Source organism: Pteropus alecto, unplaced genomic scaffold (genome assembly GCF_000325575.1).
Source record: "Pteropus alecto unplaced genomic scaffold, ASM32557v1 scaffold75, whole genome shotgun sequence".
In the NCBI taxonomy this organism is placed as follows: Eukaryota; Metazoa; Chordata; class Mammalia; order Chiroptera; family Pteropodidae; genus Pteropus; species Pteropus alecto.
In genome coordinates this window covers 23,989,831-24,010,534 of record NW_006440638.1, presented here as the reverse complement: position 1 = coordinate 24,010,534, position 20,704 = coordinate 23,989,831, and the positions used below count along the sequence as shown (strand labels likewise).

The following is a 20,704-nucleotide window of genomic DNA, read 5'->3' as shown; positions in this document are numbered from 1 at the left end:
CAAATCACCTCAAATGATTATGCAAAAAAAAATCCAATTTGGGTCTTATAATTGCTTTCTTATGGCCATCCCACTATGTGGACTTATTTTAATAGAAAAAAAATAACTTCAAAAGATTAATGCACTTGCTAAGATATTTTCTTTCTATTATCATAGAGCTTCTTATTATTGGGGAGAAAAGTGTAAATCTCAAAGTCATCTAGTTTTTATGGTGTCAGTTTTTATACGTGACAGTACCTGGTAGAGAAGTAGGTACAATTAAGCAAATATATCCTGCTTTTCTTGAGAAGGAAAAGCACTGAAGTACATTCCCAATTTAAGTCTAAAAGGAAAAAGAGGTTTTGCAAGAGCTGCTAAGAAGACTCTGAAACATGAGACACTTTCCTCTCTAATGCAGTCTAAACTGCCCCTGATGGGGCCAAGTGGAACATGGTACAGTGATTCAGATTGACTCTCTTCCTGTGGTTCAAGGAAATTAATCCTTTTATGTCTCCAAAGTGTTGTTTACCAAAAATGTAAGCCACAACACTAATAAACTCATTTAAGGTCTTTAGATAATTTTGAATATTTTATTTATCAGCAACATATAAACCAACAGATGTGTTTATTGTTGTCAAATGGAAACATATTGGGGATGTGATGCTCATAGATTCATTATCAGTCATTCTTCCTAATGCTTGTCAAAATATTATTATTTGATATGTAAAAAGGAGTGGGTGTCTGGCCCTGTGGCTAAAATATAGGACATAAGGCAGTATTGGGCAATAATTATTGAGTCTGCTAAGTCCTAACTCTGGGGTGGGATTTGGCTTAGAGGCTCTTGAAGAACAGGAGAAAGTAAGGATTGAATTTTATGAGATCTTTTGCTTTTGGCCCTATGAGCAAGATTGCAGTTATTGTATTAGTTAAACGTGGATACACATCAGCTAGTAGGTAGTTACAGGGTAACCACCATGTCAAAGGAAGGGTGCAGAGCAACAAACCTAACTCTTCTAGCCTTTTGAAATTGCAGATGGAGAGATGAGACTAAAACCCATTGACAAAGTGTATTGTCAATGCTGGAATCAAAGAAAGCTGAAGCAGCCCAGGTTTTTAAAGCATAACTGCATTTGAAAAGGATTATTATGTCTGTTGTGATCTTGGTTGCCAAATGAGGAGTCCAGGCAAAAAGGGCTGGATCAGAGGAAAGAAGAACACTGTGTGCTAAAGAGGTTTGAGAACGACAAATGTGGTTCTTCTAGATGCCATAGGTCAGAACCATAACTTTACTTCCTGAAAAGCAGAAAATCTGAGCCTTGCTCAAAATAATGGCATAGGAGTTGGTAGAATCTAGTGGGTAAGTATCAAGCTTCAAATCAAACATATGTAAAATTCGGTGCAGGTTATTTGAGTATCTAATTCTCACTTTACTCATCATTAAAATAGGGATAGTGAAAATATAATACAACTATAATAACTACCAACCTGGTTTCTATGATAATAAAATCAGATGACACTTATAATTAAACTCCTTTATACTATGCTAGGCACTTGGTAAAGTTTCACTAAATATTAGCTGCTGCTGTAAGAATCATTGTAAACAATACCTGTGGAATCTTATTTGGGGCCAGGACTAAAGTTTATAGAAGAGGGAAAGAATAGAATCATATAGTTAAAGAACTTAATTTCTAAGTTTTAAATATAAACTATTCTTTTGACATTTCTGACAAACTATCTGGGACTATCTGGAGTGGTCCAATATGTCACAGGGGCTCTCTAAGTTAAGAGGACATTTGGAATATTCAACTGACATCAAGATATGAGAAAAGAATTGACTGGTGATGGTCATACTATGTGGATTTTTTTCTTTTAAGTGAAAACCAGTCCAGACAGGAGCCACAAAAGGGGACTGACAGATCCTGTTGGTTGGTTGCTGCAGGTCGAAGCACAGCAACTGAGGTTGAAAGATCAACGATGATAAGGAAGACTGTTTTGTTCTAGCTTACCCAAGGGAACAGTAATTACCAGATATAGTAATGCTTGTCAAAGATAGTTACTGAAAACCCTCTGCCGCTTCAGCATAATCAAAATGACAGAAGTTGCAGGGTGATTTTCCTTGTGAGAGGCATCCTCACGGAATGCTAATTAGGTGAAGTGAAAGGAATATGGATCAGCAGCTGAGAGATGCATTTCCGTCTAGTAGATAAAGCTGAGAAAGGAAGTAGTAGGAAGAGGAATTTGACTTACCTGTGTTATGGTTCATGATGTGATTCTCTACATTGATTTCAGACCTTTAATTCTACTCTTCTGTTGATTTTGTAAAGAGATGCTTGGAGCAGTCACAGCAGAATGAAGGCTGACTTTATCCTCGCAAACTTTGGAGGTACTGTCATTCTTGGAGATATCTTGGTACAAAAAAAAAAATGCCTTTAGACCCAGGCCCATTGTTACCATACAACTCCCTGGGGGGAAAAATGTGTTTAAAAGTAAAGGTTGGAGTTTTTATTCTGTTGAACACTTCTGCTTTCTTTTGGGTGACCTCAAAATGGAACTTGAATCCAGTGACAAATGGGGTCCCTTGGACATGGAGCTGAGAGCCAGCCCCTTGGGTTCATTCTGTATCTTTGTTAGGTGACCATGACGGAGAACTTCCTTCTTGTTAGGCACCATTGCAAGCACTTCACGAGCAGAACTTCATATAATTCTCATGGCATGCTGAAAAGTGGGTCATATACTTTCCATGGATGTCTATGTTAGAGATGAGAAAAAGTCTAGCGAAGCTAAGAATGTTGCCCAAGGCCACACAGCTTCTAAGTGGTAAAGCCAGGGTTTAAACCCTAGCCATCTGGCTTTAGAGTCCACAGTCTAAGAATGCATATTAATCACAAAGGGCCTTATAGGCAACTTTGAGATGAAGGCAGGCCTATAGAACAGAGTGTGAGCAAACCAGGCCTCACAGAGACAAAGCTGGGTATGCCCAACTCACATGCATACAAGGCACTGGAGGCTGCTGTTCACATGGTTGTTTTGAAGGTGGGAGGTGGACGGAGCAGATAGTGGGCTGGCAATATGTAGAAAGCTCCTGGGGCAGAAGGAGCCAAAGTGGAGCAGTGTTTAAAAGGTTGGCCTCTGGGGACACATGCACCCAGCTTCAAATGCTGAGTGTATTGGTGGTGGTAACTGGTTAATTGTTCCAACATTTGCTTCCTGTGTGACCTTGGGCAAGTTATATCAACTTCCTAAGCCTCAGTTTCCCCATCTAAAAGATGATGATAAGAGTATCTATGAAGTAGGTTTGCTGGGAGGATTAAGTGACAGAAAACATGTAAAAGTTTTAACACCGGGCCTGGGACTTGGAAGTATGCAATCCATGGCAGAGGTGGTTGATTTCGTTTGGTCACTACCATGGCAAAGAGGGAAGTTTTGAAGATAAATTGACAGTAAAGCACCTTTACCAATTGTCAAAATATGGAAGTGCTCTGTAGAAAATACTCTTACTAACAACAAAAATACTTGAGGAGACTGGGTTCCAGGTGAATTTCAGTCAGCTTCAACAGTTAGCCTGAATCCCGGTTTCAGATCTTAAACCAGGTGCCTTCTGATTCGAGATCTTCCCCAAGATTGTGCCCTCTGCCTCCTGTTCTTTTGTTCTCTAGCTCAGCAGTGTTTTTTTCTTCGTCCCTGGAGTCCTGGAAACCCAAAGCTCCTGAGAGCTTGGGTTCACTACCCAGGAAGATAATGGGGTAGTGTGGGAAGACCTGAGACTCAGGGGGGCCACCAAATGCTTGGTAAATACTAGTTGATGCCAGATAAATGTGGTCAAAAATTGGGTGCTCTTGATTATATTCAGTGTTTAGTCTTTTATTATAAGTTTCTATGGCTCCAGTTTATTTCCAGCACCTCTTTTGTTGTTGTTGTTGTAATTGTCCTTAGCTCTTCATTGCTTTCCCATTCTTAAAGCCAAGTTGTTGACCCATCTCTACAGCTGGGAGAACATGTATGGGATCATGACAGAGGTTGAAGCCTTGGTGATTGTTCATATCACATGAAGAATTGCATGTCTTTTACACTGCAGCACAACTAGTATTTTCTTTTTTCAGTGCTTTCATTCAAGGGCCAATGGAGCATTTGATAGTTCTGACTAAAAATGATTAATTAGAATCAAAAGGGGAAAAAACAAACAAAACAAAACAAAACATCTTCTCCCACACACACGAAAAGTACCCCTTGGGGAGCGGGGCTCATCCAAGCCCATCCCAATACCGGGCTGCAGGCTGCAGACCTAAAACAGCCTAGCGGGGAGTTCTTGAGTTCTCACTCAGCTCTGTGTCTTTTTAGAAGCATGACTTTGGACAGGTCACTAATCCCTCTGAGTTTTATTTCTTTAGCTCTAGCTATGGATAACCATATCTACCCTGCCTTACTTACTAGATGTATAAAGAGACTGAAATTAGAATGTATCTGGAGTCTCTTTCCAAATTATATGTCTCTAGTTTTGATTCATTCTGTTTTTTTTTTGTTTTTTGTTTTTTGTTTTTTTCCCCAGAGTTACAGAGCGTAGCACTATCATGGTGTAGACTTGTGTGGCATGTATAAACTACAGTCAGCCAGTAATAGTGCATGGAAAAAGCACTTCTAATGTATGACGTGTGTCTTACATACACCATGTGGGTAAACCTCTGAGCGTCCGCTTCCCCTCTGTAGGGAGTACAGATTCAGGTGGCAGTACTCCCCCATCCTCTGAACAACCTGACTCATTCATTACAGCACCTTCTCCCCAGAGCCTAATATGCCCCGCAATCCTTCTCAACCAAAGATGCTATTGAGAGGAACTAGAGAAATGATGGAGTCCAAGCAGGGCTGCAGTGCATGCGTTTGAGTAAGTGCTCAGCTACTGAGAGAAATGCCCCAATGGCTGCAGAGGAACAAACCTGATCCAAGCAGGGGTGCAAAGATGCCCTGAACCTGTGACCTGGGGAGAGCTGCTGGTGAACCAGAAGCAGTTGGCATTTGAGATGATCTTGAAGAATATTTTCTCTTCAATTTTAAAGTAAACTGATGGCTATTAGTTGAATGAGATTGACTATGTTCAAACTGTCAACTATATGAAATGCAATATATATTCATTGTTATTAAATCAAACTATCAAATGCTTCATTAGCTTTAAAAATAACATCATTTGTGCCAAAGACTCACTGTCTGGAGAGTTCCCTGAGCAGGGACCATAGTTATCACTGTGGCCCCAGGGTCTGGGGTAATGCCCTGTTCATAGTGAGGGCTCAGCAAAGATTTCTTGACTGATTTGCAGAAGGAAAAAAGGAGCATCTATATATGCCAGTAATTTCCAAAAGTAGGCATCGACATCTGACATTCACAGTCTTGTGTGTGTGTCATTACTGATATTGCCTGTAGAGGCATATACCAGTCTTTTAAAATTTAAATCAGCAAACATTCTGAAAGACTTTAGTTTCATTGTAAGCAGTAATATATGAAATCACGTCTAATATGCTGTCTATATATTATTCAATCCACATAAATATTTGACTAATAAATAGTATATATTTGTCCATGTACCTTCTAAAATCATCTTGTTCCTACTCTTGGGGATCCATTGAGAGTATGGTGATTACCTTTCGTGCAGAGGCCAAAACAAGAATTCTGGAAATATTTAGGTGATATTTGAGCAGTTTAAAATATGTTGGATGGGTCACACCTAGGGTAATCCTTTGTGCTGATTTACCCAGGACAGTGCCAGTTTATACCAGTTGTTTTGCATAATTACTTCACGTTCAACTCTGTCTTCTTTTGGACAATAAATTGCATATATGGTCATAGCCTACAAATAGCTGGATTGTCAAAGAACACTTTTTTTTTTTTAAATGGTTATGAGTGAGAGTGTTTATGTGTGTTTGTGTGTATGTCTATGAATGATCATCCTCCTGGGGACTCCTTGGCTAGAACCATCAAAAGGTAGCTTGTGCTGAGCAGAGACAGAGTCCTGACTCCGAGCTTGGGTCACATTTGAGGCCTAGGGCCTTGGACCTTAGGCTAGGCCTGCCCTTTCATCCTAACCCAGAGCCTGGTATTTTGGATTTCCGCTCACTCCATTGATGTGACAATGGCACTTAAAGCACCTTGGCCTTGGGCATGGATTCTATCAGCCAACTTTCGACCCTCCGTATAATGCACCTGTTACTCAGAGTTTGAGAAGCATCATCTGTTCAGAAAGGTGGCCTTTGGAAAATTCACGTTGTTCTCTCCCAGTCCCTAACTAGTACCATCATGAATGAACGTGGATTACCAAAAACGAGCTCATCTCAAAATTATAATTTGCCCCTAACCCCTTGTCTATTCTCCAAATGGAAGTGTAATACAAGAATGGATACTTTTTAAAGAGTATATGGTCATCATTAGTTTGGGATTTACTTCTCTGTTGTCATTGTCACTTGATAATTCTGACATGGGATTTTTATACATAAACCTGATCGCTTTGGAAGTTTATGAGTTTTTAAATTTATTTTTGTTTGTCTTCCTTTCCCCTCATTATACCATAAGCTCTCTTCCTCTCTCTCATTTTAATCACATTCTTGCATTTCTTTGTAGTTTGACCACTCGTGTATCTCTGACGTTACAGTTTAGTCTCAGCCATTTCCTTTTTATTTGTTACGTCTTATGCCTTTTTTTAAAATGCAGGTTCTTTTTCCATCCTTCTTTTTCCTCCCTTAAATTTATCTGTTAAAAATCAGGCCATTTGATTTGTAGCTTCTCACAGTTCACATTTTGCCATTTGCTCTGTCATGGTGGAATTTACCCTGTTCTTCTGTCCTCAGAATTTCCTGTGAATTAATTGGCAGCTGCAGTCTACGGTCTTGATCAGACTCAAGTCTGATTCCTTGGCAGGACTCTAGGCAGTGGCAGAGTGTTCTTTCACTGGGAGGCACATGGCACCTGCTGCCCTATGTGTTGTTGACAGCCGTTGGTGTTCAGTGACTAGATTCATTATTTATTCACTCGGATTTCAAAGCAGTGATATTCTGATTGTATCACTTATTTTTCATTTGGTAGTTAGAATATTTCCATAAAGAAGTGTTTCCTTCATCTCCTCTTTGATTTCTCATTCAGTATAGTTTATGAAAGAAAAGCAGGATAAATCCTTGATTGTTTGCCTTTGTTCACCAGGTTCAAGGTAGGAAATCTTTCCCCTATCCAATGAGTTTTTTTTTTCGGTGATTCTATGAATGAATGAATTTAAATATATTTTATGGGTTTTGATCAATTGCAATTATCATCTGTATTGAAGTTCACATTATTGCTCTGGGAGAGCCTCTTTAAGTTAGCTCCATTTGACATGGCCCTAGGAGTCTTTGATAGCTTCTCTGCTACATGGAATGACAAAATTTTCCAGGCTTAGCTTATACATTTCCTGTCCCAGATCTGGAATCAGCCATTTCTCTGAGACATTCAGATTTCTTTCAGTGAGAAGTAATATATCAAGTACACAATATGGGAACTAGATGTGCTCAGGATTACTTAGTCATTGTTTCTAGGTCTTTTTAGGGGACAAAGTTGTAAGCTGGCCAGAATATAGACATATAAATCTCTCTCTCTGTATGTGTATAAAAATATATAATTACTTTATGACTTTATACTTGTACTTCAAATACAGAACCAAAGAGGTTTTAACCTTTTATATATTACGTCTGTATTTTCTATCTTTCACATCAAGAAACTTGGTTCTAAGGACTCAGGAATGGTAGAATATCTCATAACTCATGATAAATCATTTGACCTTATATTATTTATAAAACATTTCAACAATATTTCACTGTGAATATTATTATTCAAAATACTTAAAATATTTTTTGCATTTGTTTTTCTCATTTTACCTATTTTTTAAAAATAGTTGTATCATATCTATGTTTTGAAAACATAGAATTACATGCTAATCTCTCTCTTTTAACCTTTATTTGGCCTTAATTTTCCAAGCATCTACGTATTTAATCTTTACCACCAGTCCTCAGCTCTGCTTTTTAGCCATTTTGATTGTCTGAAGTTTATTCTTTAGTATATTTCTCAGAAATGGCTCAAGGGAATCATATTCCCTGAGTTCTTATATGTTGCATATGTCCTTTATAGTTGGAAATAGTTTTTCTGAATATAAAGTCATATTTTATTTCCTCGAGTATTTAAAATATGTTACTCTATTTGCTTTTACAAAAGTTATTACTTTCAAAGTCTGATTATAACATTTTTCTCCTTATAAGTCACTGTTCGCTTTGCTCAGAGGCTCACAGAACGTTTCCTTTCTCTTTAAGGTTTCCTAATAGAAGTGGACATGGGAGTAGAAATAAAGCCAGGATATCTCAGAAAACAACACATATTTTTTAACACTACATGAAAACAACAGAAGAGGGAGCTCTGAAGTTAGAAAAGCTACTGTGGACCATGCTTCCTCCTAGAAGTTTAGGAAAATTAATTTCACATAAATACAAGTCACAGAAAAGGATGGAGCTAAAATCCCATACCAAGACAAAATAAGATAGAAAAAATAAGGAGCAGAGTAACATCTCTGCATATAACACACCATACAGATGTGCTCACACAACAGATCACAACTGTAACCTATTACTGTCAAAAATGAACTGAAATTCATTAAGAAAGTGATAAAAGATATGAGAGAACATAAAGTAGAAAATCTAAGAAACGTAGTGACAGAAATGAGGAAAGCATTTTAAATAAAAGAAAATATTTTAGAAATAAACATTAAACTAGAAGGAACATAAGAGCAAATGAACACAACAGATAATACCTTAAAAGAAATGGAAGGTAAAGATTAGGAACATTTTTAATAAGGGAAAAAATTCAAGAGAAAGGGACAAACATTGAAGATAGACAAAGGAGAGCTAATATATAACTAATAGGAGCCCCTAATAAGAAAACTAAAGCAAGAGACAGAACTAATACTAAACCTATAATTCAAGAAAAATTACCTGAAATGTAAAGAATTTGAAATTCAATATTGCGACTTTATATCTGAGAATAATGACCCATAGTGAATGACTAACATCCAAGGCATAATCTGATATCTCATTTGATCACTGCCCTGCTTAGAAAAGTTATATCTGCCTTGCTTAGAACAGTGTCTAATACATAGTAGGTGCTCAAACTATTGGTCAAATAGTATTAATTTAATAGTATTAAAAATGTATTAATTTGGGGTGAATAAATGAAAGATTTATTTATCTAAAATTCCTAGAAAACATAATATCTTATTTTCCTTAACTATTACTTGTTGTATATTATTCTGGGTGAGACGGGGACTATTATTACGAGTTGTTGTTCACTGAATTGTCCCCCCCTCCCCACCCAATTCATATGTTGAAGCCCTACCCCACAATGTGACTATAATTGAAGATGAGACCTTTAAGGAGGTAATTAAGGTTAAATGAAGGTACAGGATGAGACCCTAATCCAATAGGGCTGGTATCCATATAAGAAGAGGAAGAGACATCAGGAGTGCACATGCACAGAGGAGAGGCCACATGAGGACACAGCAAGAACGTGGCCATCAGCAAGCCAAAAAGAGCCCTCACTAGAAACCAGCCCTGCCTGCACCTTGATCTTGGGCTTTTCAGCCTCCAGAACTGTTAGAAAATAAGTCCCTGTTGTTTAAGGCACTCAGTCTGTGGTATTTAATTAGGGCAGCCCTAGTTAACTAGTATGGATTTTGAACTTTGAGTCATCCCATCAAATAAAGAACTACAACCACTGAGATGCTTGCCAAAGGTGACTACAGACTGGGTAATGGAAGAAGGTAGTTATAAATACCAACCATGGCTGTGCGACTGGTTACAGAAATGAGGACTGTAGTTATCATGAGTATTTCTTATTTTGATATGACTCTGTGTGTGTTTGTATAGCAGATATTTTTGTTTCCTTCCTTTTGTTATTCCCTTATCATATAACATGTCATATCATAGTATCTAAGTATTGTTAACTTTACATCATAGTATTTAAGTTATGGGATATCAAAAAGAAGAGTAAACATTATCCAAGGACTTTGCATCCTCTTCTTGGGAAAGGGTTAGTGCATTTTTGATTGCATGAGGGATAATTGTATCATGTTAAGTGGAAGTATGACCTTGTTATTGTCTTTATTTGGACATTAGGTATGGTTTAGGGAATGTTTATGGGTGCCAAGTTGACAAGGGGTGGATGTGTGGTGGTTAATTTTCTGTGTCAACTTGGAGGGTGCTTTTGGATGAAAGTAACATTTAAATTGGTGAACTTTGAGTTAGAAGATTGCCCTCCATAATGCAGTAGGCCTCACCCAACTAGTAGAAGGACTGAATAGAACATGAAGACTGGCCCCCTTGAGCAAGAGGAGATTCTCCTGCAGACTGCCTTTGAACTTCATTTGCACCCTTAGTTCTCCTGAGTCTCTTCTTGCTGGCCTTAGGACTGGAACTACACCACTGGCTTTCCTGGGTCTGTAGGCTGCCAGTTCACATTGCATCTTTGAACTTGCCAATCTCTGTAATCACATGAGCCACTTTTAAAAAAAAGAAATAATTTATTTTTTAATTATAGTCGACATAAAATATTCAGTCTCAAGGTGGCTTCTTCTGTATATCCTTAGTTATAGGACTTCCGTTCAGCTAGATGTAAGGTGATTCTCAGTGATGGTTATTTTGTAGTTTACTTGTATATTTGATGTGGTTGTGGGAGGAGGCAAGTATAGCATTTACCTACTCCACCATCTTTGAGCCAATTCTTATAAATCTCTCTATATATACATGCATCCTGTTGGTTCTGTCCTAACACACAAGGATTCAACATTCTTTATGAAAACTCTGGAGTTTTTGGTGTGATTGGGATCATTCTTTTGTCTCTTAATAATATAAAAGTGGTTCACAGTGACCCCAAATAGGTACAGACAACTCTTTAATTGCCTTTTTCGTTGTTTGAAAAAATCATATTATGAGGCTTTGATACCATGGAGTCAGTGCCCTGAGCCCTCATTTAGTAATGGAACAGTCAGGATGTCTCTGAAAATGCAGTGGGCAAATGCATTTGGTAGAGTTCCTCAGAGAACCCTGCTTTTCTCATTAGGTGTTCTTAGGATACAATATTTGTAAAATCTAAAGTTTGATCGAAAACAGCCATGGTCTATGAGAGTCTTACTAGTTCATTTAGTATCACTATCACGTTTTTTTCTTATTTGATTTTCTTGACAGGTTTATTTTGTTATTATATACATACTGGAATTAGGCAGAATCCTGTTTTGTGGTCAGTGAATATGTAGTCAATATGTGACAAACATAGAACTATAAATCCATTTTATTTATAGAGACGATAAAAATGCTACTCCTCGAGAGCTTATAGTCTAGTATGGGGAGGGCAAGAAACAAATGAGCAAAAAAATATCAGACCCTGGTAAGAACGAGACAGGGAAATAGGCGATATGCTAGGAAGTAGTTAGGTGATGATTCAGTCTGTGAATTCAGGGAATGTATTATTTAATCTGTAGTGAAGGTAACATTCAATCTGAGATCTGTTGACAGGAAGGAGTGAGAATCTGAGCAAAGAGCATTTAGGTAGAAGAAACAGCTGGTGCAAAGGCCCCAAGGCAGCACCAGTTTGCAGAATATGAGGTACAGATCGTCTTAACCGGAAAATCTGGGTAAGTGGTAAGGGGTCTAGTAGGAGATTTAGGCAGAGCCAGATCAGGTGGAGAGACGGGGAAACGTGTGCTGAGGAGGAAATTTAGCCAAGTTGGGTCCTGCACGGCATTGATCCTAATGCTGGGTTTTGAAAACGGGGATGGGGTGAGTTTAGGGGTGGGATGGAAGTGGAGAGAGCATTGAAGAGGCTTATGCAAGAGCTGAAAGGAAGTCTAACTCGTCATGTTGCAAGAGATGAGGAGAACGAGTCAGCCTCTGAAACACAATTGCAGGGCATCACCTACTCTTTTATGAAAGTCAGTATTTTTGCATTTTGAAGTTAGGAGGTAACAAGTGTGTCTGCATAACCAACTTAATTTAAAACCACATATTATTTAGGATGGAATAAGGTGACAAATCCAGAATTCTTTGTGGAAGCACGTTATAGCCATCTGCCACAGTTTCTGCAGATTGTGTCATTGTAGTGAGTAAGACTGAATGGAAATCTCAAATGTCACCCTGTTTTGGTCAGAAAGGGCTCTGATCCTGTCTCGTCCAGCTCTTACAGCAATTTCAGAAATGGAACAGCTTTATAGCCTCCCTAAACAATGTTTGCCTTATGTCTGCTCTGGCCTTTGAAGTCTATATCTTCTCTCTTGAATCTGAATGAATATTGTTCCTTTGGAACATAAGTATGGCACTGACATGGAGAAGAATTAGCATTAAGTGATCTGGCTCCAAGGGGCTAGTTAGATAAATATCAAAATATATTGTCATAAAATGATTTCACTTGTAAGGCAGAACAATAATGTGAAATTTCAGGACCCTCTGGGTTATAGAGAAGCCCTGGTGTTTTACTGTTTCAGCTCTCCTGTTGAACTTTGCTTGCTTCTAGGATTTACGTACTGTTAGCAGCTTTTGAAATATTTTATTCACGCAGTAATCTCTCCAGAAATCCTGCTTAATTGGGATGCCAAGTTGCATCTGTGTAAAGTGCCTGGGTCCCAATGGGACCTGTTGCTGTTTTTGCAGGGATGCCTTTTTGGTACCATAATCTTGTTTTTAAAATATTCCCTTTATATGGTTTTGCTAAAGGACAAACAGATCCTTACAGGAAAAACTTCTGCTTTCTTGCGGGATGGTCCGATGAATGGATAGTTGGAAAACTAGCCTTAGATTTAGGTTGAGCTTTTTGTACTGGATTTCATGGGAAAATTTATTTGAGAATAACTTAATCATACTGTGGATATTCACAGACTTACAAGTAGATAACGTCAACCGTACTTGTTACAGAAATGTGATGGGAACATGCACTTGCTTGTGAGCAAGGAGTCGTCTCATTTCTGAGGTCAGTGGGCCAGTGCGTTGATTTTCTCCTGTTCACTAGATTTTATTTTTATATTTCTTTTCTTTGTTTTAGCAGTGTTTTAGGGGCTTCTATAAAGACTTAACTGGCCAATGACTGTGTTACTAGGACATGGCTAGAATCTCTTAAAATTAGACTTTTTTGTTTGTTTGTTTCTAGAAATTTCTGCACACTCCATGCTAGGACTTTTATGTCTCGTACCTCTTTCTGGTATCTTCCATGCAGGGTGCCCAACCTAGGACACAGAACTGCTTTTCTCTGCTCTCTGTTCTATTCTCACCTGAGACCAGGCATTCATCATCTGTCCCCTGCCATATGTCTGTGGCCTCCCAGCTCATTTGTGGCAGGCATCTGAGTGACTCTTAACGTATTCCTACTATTCTAGAGCCTGCTGTGGACTGAGGGCTCCATGAGAGGGGAGTTTAGATAGAGAAGGCAGGCAGCCACAGGGAAAGCAGAGCCAGCGGGAGGACTAGACTCCAAGTAAACACAGTGGATCTTAGCTTCCAGGCATTATGGTTCTTACCTTAAATCATTTCCAGGCCTCAACAGCCTGTTCACACTTTCTAAGACTTTACTGGCCATCCTAAAGCAAAATAACTCATGTTTTTTTCTATGACCCTGTGGTTTTGGCTGGTCAGTAAGGTCAGGATTTGATTTCATAGTCTTACTGAATCATTCTGTGCCCATTTTGTTTACCTGCAGCTCTGAAATTGGACTTTAAATATTATAGATTCAAAACTGTCCTGTGTTTGAGCAGCTTTTTCAGGCTTTGTTGCTCAGAGCATCTTTGTGTCACTATGACATTTTAAAATACTATATCAATGCTGTGTTTTTAAGGTGTTTCTTTGTTCAGCTCAATGAGACTTATGTTAATTCTTTCGTAAGAGGTTGTGAGTGGGTTTCTTCATTCCTGTTACACGTTTTAATTTGGGAGAAGTATTTGTGCTTTTCTGTATGGGTGCGTGCCTTTTGGAGAACTCTTTGGGTAGCAAGATAAGGATAACTTCAGTTTCTAATCTAGGAATCTCCATAAAATCATGCAGGATCTTGTTTAAAATGTATTTTCTTCTGTCTCCTCGCAATGAGTCATGGGCATAGGTCTGGGCTGGGCTCAGAAATATGGATTTTTTCATTTTCTTGGATAACGACAATACTGTTAGAGACCACTTGAGACACACTTCTCTGAAGAGACCTGCCCTCCCATCAAACGACAGGTTTGGGTTTGTCAGGGATGTGTGTGATCTCTTGAGGGTCATTTTCCATTTCCAGATAGAAAACTATGGTTAAGTGATGGCTCTTTATCTCACAATCCACTGCTTCCTTTCTACCCTTCCATTCCCCTTCCAGGAGCTGTCCTAGGGATCAGTGAGACTATCAAGTAGTTTCTAATAAACTGTTGTTGCTTTTTGGAACAACACAATATATTTACTGGGTAGGAGTGTTGTGATGTAGCCACCAAATGCAATCTTCTGTTAGCTTCTCCATGGTTATGCGTATGTGCTTATTTGTGTTGATGGGAGAATATGACTTGGGCAAATTACTTAACCACTCTGAGCTTCAGTTCCCCAGTATGAAAATAGAGATGATAAAGATAATAGTACTTAATGTCCAGGGTTGTTATAAAAATTAAATGCTAAATGTTAAGGATAGAGCCTAGTATATAATAACTGCTAGGTAAGGGTCATTTGCTATTAGTATTGTTGTTACTGTTCTTACTAACTTATTTGAATTAAAGTAAAAATCTTCTTTGTCAGAAATTTATAGGACTCAAGAAGGAAGATATGGGAGAACCCTATCCACAGCAGCTTGCTGCTCTGAGGGAGTCACTGCTATTTCTGTGATGAACACAGTCCTTATCTGCAGTGTGGAGGGTTTATCAACCAATCTCTCCTGCGCAGAGCATTAATAGGACATTTTCCTGTCCTCCAGCCCCAGCTCAAAGGTGCTGCCAATTTCAGATAAGAGCACTGGAGTAATCTCAGTTGACTATTGTCTGCCTCTTTAATCTCGCCATCAGTGAAATTAATATTTGGTTGTTGAGGGAAGACAAACATCTGTAATTTTTCCCTTGTGGAATGGCTGTTTGGTTTCTATCGCACACATTTTCCTCTCAGGTTAAAAACTGTCTAAACCTGATTTCTCCCTTTTAAAAATGGAATCCTGTTTGATTTAATGGTAATATTTATAGTGCGAAAGGAGGAGAGTTAAGAGTCATTCTGGCGTTAAATCCTTCTAAGCCTTTAAATAAATATATTGTTGTTATCTTGAAACTTTCCAAACTGAGCTCGAATTCACTCAGGTGTCTTACAGAGCTTTGATATAGAGGAGGTGGACAACTAATGAGCCCGTAAATTCCTAATAACACTGTGGCCACTCTTGCAGCTTGCAAATAACAAAACGAAACGCAGTGTAAGGATGTGCATCGGCAAATGTCCACATGAGTATCAATCAACTTGTTCTTTGAAATAATGTCCCAGTTACAGAACATTTATGTTGGAAAAATTTGGTGTTTTATCATCATCTCTCCTCTGAATTGATTGCAGCAACCTCCTAACTAGTCTTCATGCTCCTTTCCCCTTTTTACTTCAGTCCATCTTGCACAGTGATTCTGGGCACCTTTTCTAAAACAGTGTTTCCATCAGCTCGCTCTCTTCTTAGAAGCCCAGTGTACCTCCTCAGTGCCTCTAACAGAAGTATATAATCTTTAGACCTTTGTAGTCCAGGCCCTTCTATGTCTGTTTTCTGTCGGACTTGGGTGGTCTCTATCCCAGCACTCCATTTTTCAATCTGCCTGTGTGCATTCTGTGCTGTGTGTGCTGGCAAGTGCTGTGCCAAATCTTGCCATGACTAGAAGAGGAAGTCCTCAAAACTGAACAGCTATGCTTTCTCTGACTGTGCTAGAAAGGGACCATCTGATAAGAAGTGTGGCAGCTTCTGGAGTCTTCTTTCTATGTAGAGGCTGCCCCAGATATGGCAGAGCCTGCTTATAAATCAATAGGCATTTGAGTGAGAGAAAAAGCAAGCAGGGTTATTAGACTTGTGGGCTGTATCCCCAAGTTGATGATGCCTCCTAGAGAGTCCACATTTTCCCTCATGAGCTAGAATATGGTGAATGAAACATACTTGAGAATGCCACGCTAATGACACTGTACTCTCTGTTACTGATGTCAACATTGAAATGCAGGATTTTCTTCTCTCGTCAGGGACCACTGTAAGAGCGGCATCTATATAAAATAAGCTGTTTTCTTCCCCGTGTACTTTCCCACTCAGAAACTCTGTAGAAAAAAAAATAATGAGTTCCTCTGATTAATACAAAATAAAATTATTTGCCACATTAATTGTTCTACCTTTTTTAGCCAATACTGGCACTTTAAAAATCTGCATTTGGCCCTTCCTTCATCCACATGGACTGACTTTCAGGCTACAGTAAGCAGGTCTAGTTATGACCAGCGAAGCAGAAATGCAGATTCAATGAGTAATTATTAAGAACTTTCCAGAATATTAGCTGTTTCAGTTGCTGCAGTGACTAGTGATGGAATAGTCCATTAGACGTTTCTGTTCCCAGCAACTCCTGAGAATTGATTCCAATCTGAAGCAGCCAACCACTTTGATCAATATCATAATTACTCTTATTGATGGATTGTTTTACAATGGTAGCCATCAAGGCAGTTCGTCAGCTCAGGAGGCACCAGAACTGTCCCCTGCAAGCTGTAATGTACCGCAAATATCTGATTCAAATCAACTTACTATTGAGTCCAGGATGACAAGCGTGAAATTAATTGTTCCACTTCATGTAAGACCTGCATTCTTCTTTTGAGAGAGTAATTGGTTGCCGCATGTAGTGTGAGAGCTGGGGGAGCCTTGCCTCTCTGCAATGTTTATGGACTTAGTTTTTTCCCCCACCAGCTATTTTTTTCCAACTCTTTTAGGTGTCAGCAGTGTTGTACAGCTGCTGTTCCTGCTGTTGTTGGTTTTTAGTGGGTCTTGTCATGTCAGAGAGAATGGTTTTCTTCTAGAAAGGTTGATTGCAGCTAAAGTAAATTTCTTTTCTGAAAAGCTTGTTCATAAAAATAAAGGGGGTTTCTTGGCCAACATGAAAGCAAGAAGACTTCAGAAGCATTTCAGTGAATGTAAGAAAATAATTAGGCAAATGACAGTGGGTCCAGTGTTTCTTTCATGGTTGCGATAGGCTAATTCAAGAAGTATGCTCATTTTGCTGAGAATCTTCTGAATACACTTGCTTTCGGGGGTCTGTAGGTGGAGAAATGACTAGGACACTCCAGATATGAAGTCAGGCACAACTGAGTAAATTGGAAAATGGAAGCAGTCCCAACAGTGGCTGGTCATTCAGTCCTCATCAGCCAACTGACCATTAGGTTGGATAAAATCAAGATCTCAGTAGAATCTGAGAGAAGTATTATGAAATATTTTTATAAGACAATCAAATATACAAGTTCACAACGGGTGCAGGAAGGTAAAAGAGCTATAGAAAAAGAGGGACATCAAAGCACAGTAAACTTCTTGGCTTCAAGGGCTTTCTGAAACCCTGGGCAGGTGGATATTCTACTGGAGGTGGGAATCTCTTAGATGAGTCAGAAATACTTCTAGACATGGCAGTGCTTTTTAATTTAATGGTTGTTTACAATAGCATTTCCAAGTTGAATCCTATGGGAATGAATTATTGAAAAAGGGAATCTATGGACAACTATTCCTATGGCCAACCAATATTGATTGAACATCTGCTATGTGTAAACATTATTTAGGCCCTGGGGCTATCCAACTAAATGACATCCTGGACTTCTGAAGCTTACATTCTCGTGGGAAACTTAAGACAGACAATAACTGTACACTCAGATCTATAAGGTAATATCAGATAGTGTTAGGGATGGTGGATGACAGAAGGCAGCAACTCTGTCTGATGTTGGAGAATGAAGGCCAAGAAAGAGTAAATAAGGTAGGTTCGACTGAAGCTTAGCTCATGGGCTTGAAGCCACCTTCACCATTAAACTTTGTCTTTTAGACGTTCTAGTAGCAAGACTTTCCTTTTACACTGTGGAAGGAGGAGGTTTTATGCGATCAGCATTCAGTGCAGAGGAACGAGCCAATATAAAATACCCAATTGAGATGTTGGAGATGGCTTTAGAGGTAAGTGATTCTATTTCTGCTCAGTTATGTAAGTGTTTGAAAGTATTGATTGAACACTTTCATAACACCTTAAAGGACCAGGAGTGATTGATAATGAATAATCTATGAAAACAAAACTGAGATAACTATAAAGCCCCAAATGATGCTGCTTGGGGAGGAGGATTGCACATTATTCAGTTGCATGTGATTAGATATAGCATACAACTTCATTAACTCACATCTTGACCATAGGGACCTGACGTGGCTAAAATATTAACCTGATCATTATGCTTTCCTAGCTCCCATTTTTTTTTTTTTTTTTAGTGAGGTGGGGGGATCATCTCCTTCTTCCTTTTGATACTGGAACCCAATAAGCCCCAGCAACAAGGTGGGAAGAATGCCCAGGCTCGGCCCACCAGGCCCCAGATCACCCTGGACTCAGGAATTGCCTCAAAAAGAGTTTGTGACTCAGACCAGGCCAATCAGAGCTTTCCTAGACTTCTCTCCAGGAGCCAGTGAGAAAGATGTTCTTCCTACCAGTGTGGCTAATCTGATAGAATGAGAATTGGCATGGTGACATGGACTGAACAGGCCACTGAAATGGTCTGCTTATATGGAAGTCAAGCAGAGATCAGAGCTGTGATGGAGAGAGAAACAAACACAGCAAATGAATATACAATCCACAGTTGTGATTTCATGATTCTTTAGGTTGCATGTTTAAACTAGTATACAAATTTTAATGGGAAAAAATCTTCTAAAAAATATCAAAATATGCTTCAATTTAATTAAGCCACATTGGTGAGATTTTATTTCTATTGTCTGGAAAGCCAGGTAGAAGTGCTCTTACTGTGCAGTGGGGTTGAAATAATTCTTCCAGGAGGGAACAGCTGAGCTGAAACCTGGCCTCTTGTTTTCAAGACTCGAGAGGCCTGTGCTGTCTCCTCTGGAAGTGCTCATTGTGAATGCAAGAGTTCTCTTAAGTAACTTTTATGATGACACCATCATAAATATATATCATAAAGGCTTTCTGTGAAGGAAATGCGCACAATTAAAAGTCCATTTAGTTAAAACAGAAGCCTGACAATACATTTATGTAGCTGAAAAATAGGAACTTTTGAGAAGAGAGACAAAATTTGCAGCTGCTCAAGCAAAGCACTGCATTCTAGCCACTCAGCTTTTGTGATGCTCAGGAATTTTCAGTTGTGTTTATGGACCAGCTGCTCTGCTGAGATTCAGTAATATACAGGCAGAGGAATTTTGAATAAATATGTCTCCTCCTTCTCCTCCTTGAAGTCCAGGATCTTTAGCCCTAACTTCTTCTAGGAATGGAACCCAGTAATGTTTGATGTTCGTGAATAATGAGTCAGCTATTTACTTAGTTACTTGAGCCATTCCTTACATGGAACTAGCATGTGACAAATTTGTCTGCTTTCTAACCTAAAATGTATTTATTGTGTTTGTGCTGAGATGTCACTCTCTGAGACTTCTCATGTTTATCTGTTCTTTTCTGTAGGGACTAGGCCCCTAGAATTGAGTGCCTCAAATTCCTACCTTGGCTTCCAAGGTCCTCAGGACATGCCTCTTTCTCTATTATGTCTTTTACTGCTTCTCCCCAGTGTTCAGCAAGACTTTGCCACACTGGCCTTCTTTTTCCTTAAACAAGCCAATCTCTTTCTGCTAAGGAACTTGACTCTCACATTACTTCTGTCTTGAGTATGCTTCCCCACTATTCTTTGCTCAACTGCCACATCACGTAGGCCTCATCTTACATGTCATCTCCATAGAGGAGCTTGCACTGATCAGATGATCTAACATCCTTTGCCCAGCAACTAACTCTGGATCACATGACCCTGATTCCTTTTCTCTATAATAACTTTGCCTGAAATCTGAACTTATTTCCTAAGTGTTCTGTCTTTCTCTCCACTTCACTGATATAGAGGGGGAGGTGGAATATGATATTGAAGTTGGAGACTAGATGCGTTAATGATCTCGCTCAATCCTTAAAAAAATTGGAGGAGCCAACAATACTAAAGCCCATCTTCTTTCCAGATCTGAAGTCTGGGTTCAGTTTTTGGCACTTAGAGTCCTTCCTGGCACTTATTGCCATGGTGATTAACTGCTTTTGTGATTATAGTTGACCCTTAACATGCAGGGGTTAGGAACACCAGCCCCAAGGCAGTTGGAAATCTGTGTATAACTTTTGACTTCCCCAAAACTTAACTACGGTTGTCCTTCAGTATCCTCAGGGGATTGGTTCTAGGACCTCCCCGCAGATACCAGAGTCTGTGGATGCGCAAATCCCTTATACAGAATGACACAGAACAATGCATGCAGTCAACCCCCTACATCTGCAGATTCCCAACCATGGATTGAAAATGCTGTTTTGATCTGCAGATGGTTGGCTCTGCAAAATGCAAAACTGGAGTACCAAAGGCCAATGGTATATTTATTGAAAAAAATCCATGTGTAAGTGGACCTGTGCCGTTCAAACCCATGTTGTTCAAGGGTCAACTGTATATGTATACTGTCTTCTTCACCTGCTGGATGCTTAAGCATGGTTGTAGGACTG

The 20,704-nt window shown here is 39.1% G+C and overlaps 1 protein-coding gene across 5 annotated transcripts in view; it reads left to right on the top strand.

The window, feature by feature from the left end:
- CACNA2D3 (calcium voltage-gated channel auxiliary subunit alpha2delta 3) overlaps nt 1-20,704 on the top strand; it is a 799,126-nt gene that overhangs the window by 99,351 nt on the left and 679,071 nt on the right. The window contains exon 2 of one of the 5 annotated variants that reach the window (XM_025050814.1): nt 18,032-18,156. The exons of the other annotated variants lie outside the window; for them this stretch is intronic. Within the exon in view, the coding sequence (XP_024906582.1) occupies nt 18,082-18,156 (75 nt within the window). The 5' untranslated portion in view covers nt 18,032-18,081. The remainder of the gene's footprint in view (nt 1-18,031; nt 18,157-20,704) is intronic. 5 annotated transcript variants of the gene reach the window in all.